This window comes from Pteropus alecto, unplaced genomic scaffold (genome assembly GCF_000325575.1).
Source record: "Pteropus alecto unplaced genomic scaffold, ASM32557v1 scaffold103, whole genome shotgun sequence".
Lineage (NCBI taxonomy): Eukaryota > Metazoa > Chordata > Mammalia > Chiroptera > Pteropodidae > Pteropus > Pteropus alecto.
The window spans coordinates 6,500,730-6,513,601 of NW_006436288.1; the positions used below are offsets into that span (position 1 = coordinate 6,500,730).

The window sequence follows — 12,872 nt, forward strand, 5'->3', positions numbered from 1 at the left end:
AGAATAATTCTTAACAAATGATGCAAACTAAATTAGATAACAAATATTGAACTTTGACCCTTGCCTCACCTCTTATGCCAAAATTAATTTAAAATGGAGTATATAGTCTGAACTGTAATAGCTAAAAATATAAAACCTCTAGAACAAAATGAGAAAAATCTTATTGACCTTGATTTTGGCAAAGATTTCTCACATAGAACGCAACAAGAACAAACCATGAACTAAAAATTAATAAATTAGACTGCATAGAATTCTCAAGTTTCTCTCTTAAAAAGCTTTGAAAACATATATCCAACAAAGATGTTGTTCAAAGACATCAAAAAGACTTTTAAAGCTCAATAATAAGAAGACAAGCATCACGGTATATACTGGACAAAAGATTTGAGTAGACATTTTACCAAAAAGAGAGCAAGAGAGAGAGACAGAACAAATAAGCACACATGATAAGATACTCAACATCATTAGTCATCAGTAGTCATTAGGGAAGTGCAAATTAAAACCACAATTAGATACCAGTGCAAATCTCCTAGAAGGACTAAAATTTAAAAGACTATTTTTAACAACTGTTGGAGAGAATGTGGAGGAACTGAAACTCTTATACACTGCTGTTGGGAATGTAAAGTTATACAACTATATTAGAAAGTTTTGCAATTTCTTTGAAACTTAAAGAAATTTAAGTTTCTATATGACCCAGGTATTCCCATATGACCCAGGTATTCCATTACTAGGCGTTTTTCAAGAGAAATGAAAGCATATGTCCACACAAAGACTTATAAACAAATGTTCATATAACTTTTATTGGTAATAGCTCCAACTTGGAAACAACTCAAATTTTTAAAAACAGGTAAGAAATAAAGAAATTGTGATATATTCCTATAATGGAATACTAATCATTATAGGAAGAAATGAACTATTGATATACACAACAACATGGCTGAATTTCAAAAATAATTATGTTGAATGAAAGAAATCAGACAAAAATGAGTATATACTATTTGAATACATTAATTTAAAAATGTATAAAACATAAATTAATCTATGGTGATGGAAACCAGATCAGCGGTTGGGTCTAGGGTTGGGAGTGGTAGAGAGGAGCAGGAGAAAACTTTTGGGGGTGACCGTTGTGTTCATTATCTTGTTCTCATTGGTGAATACATGTGTAAAAACTCATTAAAATAAACGCTTTGTGTATGTGTAGTTTACTGTGTATCCAGTATTCTTTAATGAAGCTGTTCATTTTTTTTCAAAACATTATCTGTGCTTATAAGTCCTTTGGATACCCTTCTCATTTCTTCAAGAGAATACACATCCCAGACTGAAGACCACTGGGCTAGAGCATTAAAAAATAAGATGGAAAAACAAATGCTAGGTCTCCTTCTGTGTACCAAGCACCTTCAGGATTTATACAGTTGGCAATGGAGAGTTCTTAAAGCCTGGCTGTTTCATTCATTCAAAATATTTGTGGCATACCTACAATTTACCAAGCACTGTACTAAACTCTGATTGAATAAAAGAAATGAAGTCCCTACCTTTTTGTAGCTCTTATTTTAGTGGAGAAGAGACAATTTACAAACATATTTTATAAAATCATGTTGTTTTAAGAAACATAGAGTGGTGGATAGTAAGGCAAGAGGATAGAAAATTACTAATCTTGCATTTTTAAAAATAGGTCAGGGCAAGCTTCTGTGAGGCAGTAATGACTGAGGAGGAAAACCATTGAAGTAAAAAATAGATATCTGGAGACAAAGTGTTCCAGGTAGAGAGAAGAATAAATTCAAAGCTTTTGAGATAGGAATATGAATGAGATGCTTTTGCAACATCGAGGATATTTATGTTGCTAGGAAGTGATGACTAAATAGAAAAATTATGGGAAATAATGTTACAGGGATAACCAGGAAAGAGATTCTGTAGGTCCTGGTAAAATATAGAAAGGACTTGAATATTTGTTCTAATTGAGCTAGGAAGCCATTGGAAGATTTTGAACGCAATAATTTTCAGAGAGAATTTTATCATGTTATATCAGTGTCATGTTTGACTCCTTAAACAAAATGAATTGGTGACTGTTTTCAACATTTTTATCACATCCACTGATAATTAGATAATTACTTTCTATACTACTAAAGATGGCATCCTTACCATCTTTAACTATTTTTCCAATTTAAATCTTTGCTTTTTAACATCACTTCATTGCTATAAATTTTCTTTAAATGGAAAATTCACTTATTTATTCATCCAAAAATATTTATTGTTTACTAGGTACCAGGCACTATTGTTAGCACTGAGGATATAGCAGCGAACAAAATACATGAAAACTTGTCCTTGCTCTTCTGGACCTTACACTGTAGTGTAAACGTATGCTTGCCAAGGAAGGGGAAGACTGACAGTAAACAAAATATGTGACTAAAATTCATAGTATGATGGATAATGAGAAAAAAATAAGGCAATATAAAGCTCTGTTGACATTAGATAATATTTAAAAGATAAGAGAAGAGCTCACTGAGAAAGAATCATCTGTGTGGGTACTAAAAGATGGTGATGGAGTGAGCTATGCATATATCTGGAGAAGAACCTCCTAGAAAGAAGGAACAACAAATACAAAGATCCTGAGTACAAATCTGTATCTTACAGCAGCGGTACCAAACTTTTTGGCACCAGAGACCGGTGCTCCTATGAGAATCTAATGCTTGATTATCTGAGGTGGAGCTGAGGCGGTGAAGCTAGCCCTGGGGAGTGGCTGAAAATACAGAAGAAGCTTCACTGGCTAGCTGGCCACTCAACTCCTGCTATGCAACCTGGTTTCTGACAGGCCACAGATTGGTACCAGTCTGCGGCCCGGGAGCTGGGGACACCTGTCTTATAGGGCTTTGAGGCCATTCTTTGAACTTTATGTGGAGCGATGTAGGAAGTCATTGGAGTGTTTGAGCAGAGCAGTGTCATGATATGACCTGTTTTGACATGAGGATTCTGGCTGTTGTGTTTCAGTTTATGTGAAGGAGCAAGGTTTGGAAAGCGGTATGGTGAGTACAAGGAGATAAGCTGAGATACAAGTTGAAGCATGTTGCAATAATTTAGGACTAGAGTGATAGCCATGGAGGTGGTAAGAAGCAGTCAGATTTTAGATATATTTTGAAATTAGAGCCTGATATGGTATGAGTAAAAGAGGAGTCAAGAATCATTTCCAATATATTGTATGTAAGTGTGTGTATGTGTGTGTGTGTGTGTGTGTGTGTGCAACTAGAAAGATGGAATTATAATTTACAGAGATGGGAAATATTATAGAAAAGATGAGGAGAAAAGCTTGGAAAGTGTTATATATGAAATTCCTATTATATATCTAAAGATGGTGATCAGACAATGGAAAAAATCTAAAGCTCAGGAGTAAAGTTCTGACCACAGATAAAAATTTTGGAATTACCAACATATAGATGGTATAAAGGCATGAAAATAGACGAGATCACCAATATAAATGGTTGAATCCTGAGATTGTTATGAAATAAGTGGGAGCTGAATCCTGAGATACTCTAATTAAGATGCCAAAAATAGACATGGAAAAGATGTGGAGGGAAATGAGGCCATGAAATAAAGAACGGTGAAATCCCTGGTAAAATCAATCAGTAGATTACAGATCCTGGTCAGTGGAAGTATTGTTGCATCCTGGTAAAATCAATCAGTAGATTACAGATCCTGGTCAGTGGAAGTATTGTTGCATCCTGGTAAAATCAATCAGTAGATTACAGATCCTGGTCAATGGAAGTATTGTTGCAGTGATCCAATCCATAAAACTGATATGGAGAAGTTGTAGTTTTGGGTGTGACAAGGTTTAGGATATGTCCATTGGAATGAGCAGAAGCAAGATCATTGGAGGAGAAAAGTATAAAAAACTAAGAAGCAACAGAACTATAAGGATTCCCTTCATGGTCATTGAAATACCAATAATTATCATAGCAGTACTATTTTGAGAGATTAGCTTTGAATCAAAGGCTAAAATTGTCAAGGAATAAGTGACTTCTGCTGGTAGATGATTCCAAAAGAAGGATAAATAATAGTGTTTTCGGATATGAGATTCGAAATTATGGATTCTGAGGAAAGAGAATGTGAAAATGGCAAGGCGGGTTAGAAACTAGACCATCTGGTGTGGAGCAATAATGCAAAATGGAGAATGACGCAGCCCCCATTGATCGTGACAGCAGGGGAGGTACTCTTTTTAGGGAGGGACCAGATTTAAGTTAGAGCAACTAGGTAAAGTAAAAGAAATTTAGAGACAAGGCTAAAGATAAAGGTAATTCTACTTGTGATTAATTAACCATGAGTTCCAAAAGGCTCAAGAGAAGGATCTTAGTTCAGAACTGGGAGAGGAATAGAAGGTGAGGGGCAAAAACAGGTGTGTGGGGATCACATTGGAGGTGATGAGAGCAATTAGGGAATTCTTATTTTCTTGTGGTGGTGACTAACATAAGAGAGAAGACAGTTATAATAAAAGTCATCATTATGATGCCGGGGCTTAGCATCAGTGGGTAGAGGCAAATAGCCTCCTGGAGCTGCCTCTTGACCACCGCCAAGGGAGGTATGTTGGGCAGGTAGTAACAGATCTCTTTGAGTCTGAAGGCTCTCTCTTGAAGCATGCTTGTGGCACCCCTCTGAGAACTCCAGGAATAAAAACTATTGGAAAAAACATCTGGATACCAGTCTTAGAGATTTTATTTTTGTTCGCTTGATATGAATTAATTGCTTTAAATATTTATAATACACAGAGGTCATACAATGATATTAGGTATTGAATCTATAATGTATTAGGCACTGGGTAAAGCTCTTTACATACATTATTTAATCGTTACCCCAAGTATTGTCTTTCTATTTTATAGATGAGGATATTGTTGCTCAGAAAGTTTAAATAACCTGCTTAAGTCAATACTGTCAGCAAGTAGCAGAGACAAATTGGCATCAAATTTGATCAGACTTCAAAGACCATGATATGTCATCAGAGCTGTGATAATTATCTCTAAAGTAAAGATCAGTATTTTTTTAAAACAAATTTTGCAATTCTCTTGACCCATGGATGTTAGCATAATATTGATCTTGAAATAACTGTTGCAACTCCTTTCCTCTGATCACTCGTTTTCTTTCACAAGTCGCAAAAGACAATCTCATTACTTAAACAGTCGTGGCAGAAGAGAGGTCACGGAAAATGCTCTTTGGCCTCTGAAAATACTCCAGAATCTCACCAGGTAGCTTTGGTTTAGGGATTAGAAAGATCTTCAGTTCATTTGTGCTATTCTACCTTCATTCTTTCTATATAGTTTTCTCTAATGATGTGATGTGCCTTGGTGGAATAGAAATTTGGAGAGAAAATCACTAACACAGGAACACCTAAACTGTGTTTCCACTTTGAAAGAAAGGGAAATCCAAAAGCAACTGAAAATATTCTCTAGTTCTGCTACTGGAACTTGAAATTTGGCATTGCCTAAAAATTAAATGAAGGGCTTATTTAAAAAAAAAAAAAAGCATATTTTTTTTTTTTTTTTGCTCAACTGAATCGGATTCTCCTAGGTGTGGGCAGGACTGTCATAGATTCTGATTCAGCGGAGGACTGTTTGGGAGCCAGGGCCCTAATCTTCCTAGTCCCAGGTTTACATTTCTCAGTTTCTTTTAATTGGGAAATTAAGAATTTCCTAACCCTTCTCCCTCTCTACACTCTCTGTTTCTTCCCATGATGTCAATGCTTTCTAGAATAAACCAGAACAGAACTGATTTATCAAATAACAGAAATAAAACTTAAATACATATTGCTGAAGTTCTATCAAAAATTGTCCTTCAGAAGTGATAAGGGGTAACAATGTTTTTACATGTGCATCCTTACATTATGTGTGTGTGTATTCACATGGCTCTCTATATAATAGCTCTATATATAGCTGTTATGTATGTGTTCTCTATTTAATAGTATGTATTGAATAGCAACATATATAATATGACAAATATACATTTTTGTTCATTTGAGAGGAGAAGAGTTTGAATCTAATTTACATTAGTATACCGCCAGAACAGAGCCCAATGTCTGAGGATAGAGGTATAGTAGAAAGTCAAAAATGTTTGACTGACTGAGTGAATGAATGAATGAACAAATAAAACTTAACCTCTCCTCAAGAAAACTTTCGGTTGGTTCAAGATCCCCACTTCTCTAAAAACCAAGTCGATAGAAAAAAATTATGTGACTGGTCTTTCTTTAGGTTTCAATGTAAGGAATCTATCACGCAAAGTAGTCTTGACTTTTGCCATTTTTTAAAAATGTTGTCACTTGGAAGACCTATCTTGTAATGAAGTAGTGCTTTAATTCCATATGGGGCATCTAATATCATATTAGCATCTCACATCATATTAGCACTGCCCCTCGGTATCAAGTAAAAAGAGTGTACTCTATTTTTTGAGTGCTAAAGTACCCTGTAGACACATTTTTAAAAATTCCTTGAATTTGGAAGAGTTTTAAATATCTTGGATAATATGTTATATTTTTATATTTAAAGAAAAAAATTTTATGCAGTTTAGTTAAGTAAACAAATACAAGTTATTCTCAGAAATAAAGTTTAATAATTAAACTTTAACAGAAAAATATTTTATATTCTGACAAATATAACTTTTAAGATAGGAGTCTGGAACAGACTCTTAGAATAGCTAGTTAATTTTTTTCTAGTTGCCTAAGACAATGACCTGATGGTTAATCATTATTGGACTGATTTAAAAAAAAACGAAAAAAACAACTACTTGAAGTCTTTAACAACAAAGAGATGGACTTGCCGCTGCTGTAGGATTCTAAGTCCAGGTAAGAATCTTTGAGATTCTCTAATTTCAATGTTTCTTCTATGTGAGAACATTCCACAAATTTCAAGGACAAAATATTTTGATGGACATGATAAATATTACACATTTTTTGCCTGTTTCTTCTACACATTTATGTTCTAAGATCTTAAAACCTATTAAATATCCCTTCTAGAGATAGATGAGCCACAGGTTTATATATGTTTAAAAATAAAATACAGAAAATCAGACATTCATAATTTAAAAATAGTTTGAAATCCAGTTCTTACTACTTTCTCAACAAGTCTGAAAAAGTGAACCTCTGGTTACCTTCCAAAATATGCTACTAGGCAATTATTTTCACTAACTACATAGAATAATGAGATTTACTCCCTATTCCTTTGATTCTATCTTAACTGGATAATTTGGAGTGGAGAGTTAGCTGGCAAACATCAAGAAATAGGATGTCTCTCAAAGTTGCTTTCCCACCTTTAGTTTCCTTTTTTCAACTCAAGTTTGACTCAAGGTGAGGGAAGAGAAAGATTTTTCTAGGTCATTTCATCTCATCAAATGAAAAAAAAATCTGCTTAGCACAGTTCCTCATACAAACTAAAGACTCAATAAATGTTAGTTCCCCTCTCCCATTCAGAAAGGTAGCTACCCTTGTAAGACGATTGTTATTGTCAAAGTAAGGTGGAGGATGGGGGAAGGTGTCCCTACAAGAGGGCAAAGAAGTTGGTAAGTGTCATTTTCCCTTTTCCCCTCCTCAGTTCCACGAGGACATGGTAGAAAATGGGTCACTTGCTTGTACTGCTTTTCTGTGATCCTTCAAATAATAAAAGCCTTAACAGATGAACAGAGGCTGGTGAGAATCTGCCCTCCACTCCATCCCAATCAAATTAGGCAGAACGGGGTTGTGCTGCTCAGGGAAGAGGAGCAATGCTCCATCTGAATGCCTGTGGTCCTGTCTTATAAACATACTGAGTCCTCAAAAATTCATTTATATGTCATTTGTTTAGAATTCTGAGGAAAAAAAATATGTCCAGAGATAATTATGTGAAACGTCTCTAGGTCAGGCTTAAAGTGCCATGGTGAAGTAAAAGTGTGGTGTTTAGAGTCAAGCCTATATGGATAATCTAACTTTCTAATTACTTTGTAGTTGTTACAATTTAATCTTTCTCAGAAATGAGAAAACAAGTGCTTGCATTTCCAATATTTTTTCTGGATATTTTTTCCCAATATCTAGGAGAGAGGTATAGAATAGTCTGTCTGGGAAAGCTGTGAAAATACAAGAAGAGTAATAATATATTACAAGGTATATTCTCCAGTGAAGCAGCAGTGTGGGAGAGGTTATTTCAAGTGAGGGTAACTGGGAAAACATCTAAGAGAGGTGACTTGGAGCAGCATTACAACCAAGAGATGAGAAAGAACATTATAGATTGAGAGGACACATATAGGGAGCTGAGAGTTTTTTCTGGAGACATTGGTTCCATATGACTGAAGATGTGTTTAGGTGTATTGAGAAATGAGACTGAAAACAAGTGTTGGTTTCAGTTTGTGAAGAATCTCAAGTAGGAAGTGTGAATATTATTTTGTATGGTACAAGGGACCTCTGAAAGATTCTGAGGATACATGTATGTATAGGACAGAGAGAAGGCTGAGAGACAGGATAATCATAATTTAATCAGTTGCAATAAACAAGGCTAAGAGTGGTGACATAATAGTCTTCAAGAATATTGGTTCAATGGCCAAAAACAAAAAACAAAAAACAAACCATTAAAGCTAAAGGGTGACTATCCACTTTGCAAATCATTCATAAAGATTTACAATTATAAGATTAAGTGGTAAAAAATGATTTTCTAACATTTAAATCCTGAGGGATGATACAGAGATATTCATTAAAAAAAAAAACATATGAAATTTATCAAAAGGCAGCTTATGACTTTGAGACCACCAAACTACTGATTTTTCCCTCCACTCTACTCAGTAACTACACAGGTGCAGGCATGTATGGAGCACAGGCAAAAAGTAGAATAACATAACTGAGATTCACTTACATGTACATAGGTGTGGGTTTCTGCATTCATATGTGTGCTTATATACACTCACGTATACAAAAGTGGTAATATCTTCAGATATTTATCATTTCTATATTTACACATTTATTAAATATACATTGTATATATTCATGGTCTTTATAAGTAAGGAATCAATAAATCCTTGTTGAATAAATTAACGAATAAAATATACAGTTGATCCTCATTACTTATGGATTCTTTTCGCAAATTTGCCTACTCACTAAAATTTATTTGTAACCCCAAAATCAGTATGGCAGGTCTTTCATGGTCATTCACATACTTGCACCAAGTGGCAAAAATTTTGAGTTGTTCAATACCTGCGTTCCCAGCTGAGGTCAAACAAGATGTGGTTCTGCCCTCTTGTTACAGCTCTCACACTGTGAACAAGTGATGTTTTCCTACTCTATATAGTGCCATATTTTTTATTTTTATGCTTTTTATTGGAGATTTTGCTGTTATAATGCTTCCCAGGCATACAGTGCTGAAGTTAAACACATGCTTGTTACGTAGCGCAACATTATTAGATTAACAATATAAATTAAATAAAGTGTCTTTAAACAGAAGCACACATAAGATATTAATCAGCTGATAAAAATGTTGTGACCAGAGACACACAGGAACCTAACCCTGTCTCTAGGAGCAACATTCAGTATTTGCTAGTTCAGTGTTCGCAGCAATTTTAGAACATAACTACTGCAAATAATGAGAATGAACTGTATATAGAATATATATTAAATATTGCATATTTAATGCCTTATTGGTAAGCATATATCTATGCTTATGTGTTTCAATACATAAATAGATATTTTAGATACATAAATGTGTATTATGCACATATGTATAAACAAGAACAGATTTTCTAAACCTCAGTGAAGAAACAACTAATTTATATAAAAGAACAAACTTAAGAAACAAATTGACTAATTTTTCCAGTCTTTAAAATGGGGGATTAATAACTCAAAATTAAAATTCCTCTTTCACTTTGATCTCCAAACTCCAGTGGGTATTTATCCTATAGCTCTGATCACATATAAATAAAATGAGATATTAAGAAAGTTTTCTAATATAAAATAATTAGATACGACCTAAATATTTATCAACAATGTAACACCCTGCATCTCTAACAAAACTGAGGGAGCCATTTATTAATATAAACTTAAGTATATAAAGCAAGAGTATATAAAACAGAATAAAAAAAATAAGTTATCTTTTTTAATAAAAAAGGTAACTTATCTTTTGTTAGATAACAATGTTAGTGGCATCCTGCCATTTGTATTCAAAGGAAAATATTATGCATTTAACTAAAAATGCATATTATATTTCTGGATAAGATTCACTGAAAACTGATAGCATTAGTCCTCAGGAAGAGAAACTAGATGCTAGGGTTGTGGGTTAGAGGAAGAATTTTTAATACATGTCTTTTTGCTCTTTCATACTTTCAACTACATGCATATATTTTCTCTTCAAAAATAAATGAACAAAATTAAAATTAAGTAGTAATCTCAAGCGTGGACAGAGTCTGTCTGAGAGATACTTGAAGTACACTTTGCTCTTCTTAACAAATCCCAACTTTACCTGCTTTTCAAGCCTGGTACCAGAGATATCTGTTCTATGAAAACTTCTTAAGCCACCATAATTACATTATTTTTATACCCATTTTGACTATCTGTTATGTGCAAGGCATTGTTTGGAACTTTGTAAAGCTATAAAGATAAATTAAATATGTATTTGCCTTCTTAAATCTTATAATGTAGATATGTAGAAAATAAAAGTTAATTTCTATAATTACAATTTTTTTAATCTAATCTAGTGTGTGATTCTATATAATCTTATTTATTTTCTATTTCAATTTTTTCTCCATAAATGTATCTTTCTAACTAAATTATAATCTCCTAAAGCTAAGGTTCTATGTGTGCATTTTTTTATGTCCAGCATTTAGCAGGCCCAGTGCTCAGGACGCAGTAGGCCCTGAATAAATATTAGTGAATTTATGAATTGAGTGATATTGATTTTGTGGCTTTATTTATTTCTATAATGTATATTGTTAAAGTGAAATAAGTTATTCTTTTCCTCCCCGAATAGGTCATCATTTGAACAAAACACCAGCAACAATTGAAAACAGTCACATAACATCTGTATTTCAAGGATGGACCAAAATCAACATTCGAATAAGACAGCAGAAGCACAACCATCGCAGAAAAGGAAAAGTAGATGTTGCAGTGGATTCAAGGTAGAATGAGTTTCATGTTTCCAAACTAAAATAATTGAAAGGGAAACTTTTCTTTAAAGAAACAGCAACTCATATTTAGAAAGAACATTAAATTTCAAATTTGAGTTTTCTACTGAAACATACATTAAAATATTAACCAAATGATCTATATTTTGATTTAAATGTTTCAAATCTGAAAAAATATTTTGAGTGACATTTCTGATAGTTATTAGTTTATTAATGTTAAAAATTTAGAAATATTTTGGTATCTTCTCTTTGGTTCTCGATGGGCCAAAAAAATTATAAATGTGATTAAAATAAAATAAGTTGTATAATAGGTAATATATAAAAATAGTCATGCTTGACCTATAAACAGAGAAGATTAATCAGCCTTATGAATCACTTTGTAGTCTTGACCTATTTAAATTTTTTTAGAGAACAGCATTTTTTATTTAAATAACTTAAATAATAACATCTGATGGAAAAAGAGATCCGCAATAACAGTGAAAAGACCTGGCCCAAAGATCTAGCTTCTGACTTAAGAAAGACATTTAATTTCTCTATATACGAGTTAGTACAAGTAATAATCTTGTCTCTTACTTTTGTCACACAATTGTGAGACTCTAAATGATATAGACTGTATTGGGATTTTCATAGATAAGAAAAAGTACACCCTGAACATAGTGTTGAAGAAACCAAGACTCAGGGAAATTAAGAAATTTGCCTGAAGTCATCTAGCTTATGAAAGCTCCTGAACCAAAGTTAAAGAATTTAAGGCCACATAGGAAAGTCTTGAAGAAATAAAAAAATCACGACTGACTTTTATTCATATTTTCTGTGGTTTCTTCAGTCAGACGCCATCTTATCTACCTGAATAAAGACCACAGAGATCAGATTCGATTGCAGTAACCTTACATAAGGTCTCTTTTAACTTTGTGCAGGGAACATGAATTCTGTTTGTTTTCAGCAATTACTGGTAAAGTTTGTTCTGATGAAATATTTGAATAATATTTACACAGAATGACAGTCACAAGGAAAAGGTACTGGTTAATGCAATTGTATTGCATTCCATTATCTAGGGGTAATATGATATGCTGCATTATTTCTTCTTTTAAATATTGAGGGTTAAAGTGATTTTGTTTGCACATGTATACCAAGGTGACAACAAACTGGCTGAAACAAATAAGATTACCGGAGCTGTCTCACGTAGCATATTTAGAAAAAAGCTAGGAGTTAGCAAGTTAGCAGTGCATATAAAGTATGTTAATTACAGCCTAATAATGAAGACCAGAGAAGCAATAATAATAGTAATAATAATAGCTAACATTTATTGAACACAATATATGCCAGACAGGAGTCTAGTGTTTTATTTTTATTAGTGGATTTCTACCAGCTAGATGCTATCATCCCCCTTTAACAGATGAAAAAACTTAGATACAGAGAGTTCAAATGACTTCCCCAAGGTCCTCAAACTACTATGTGGTAGAGTCAAGGTCCAAATTCAGGCAGTCTGATTCTAAATCCAAGGCTCTCAATTTCACTCTATATTGCTAAAGTAACTGTGGATTTTTATAATACTAGTACCCTCAAGATGTTCTGATAAACAGGAATTTAGAAGTAGACTGTTTGATGGTCTTCTTCATTCTACAGAGGTCTGCTAAGTATTTCTCAGAGGCACACACATACACACATGTTGTTACTGACACGCATATACAAACTCAGTAGGTAAAAATGTATAAAGTACAAATAAATAAGATACTTTTAAATAACAACATGCTTTGATTCTTTCTTATCTC

The 12,872-nt window shown here is 33.5% G+C and overlaps 1 protein-coding gene across 1 annotated transcript in view; it reads left to right on the top strand.

Moving 5' to 3' along the window:
- Positions 1-6,758: 6,758 nt before the first annotated feature.
- LOC102889322 (solute carrier organic anion transporter family member 1B3) overlaps positions 6,759-12,872 on the top strand; it is a 37,768-nt gene continuing 31,654 nt past the window's right edge. Inside the window, exons 1-2 of the mRNA XM_015589993.2 lie at positions 6,759-6,814; positions 10,950-11,097. Of these exons, the coding sequence (XP_015445479.1) occupies positions 11,014-11,097 (84 nt within the window). The 5' untranslated portion in view covers positions 6,759-6,814; positions 10,950-11,013. The remainder of the gene's footprint in view (positions 6,815-10,949; positions 11,098-12,872) is intronic.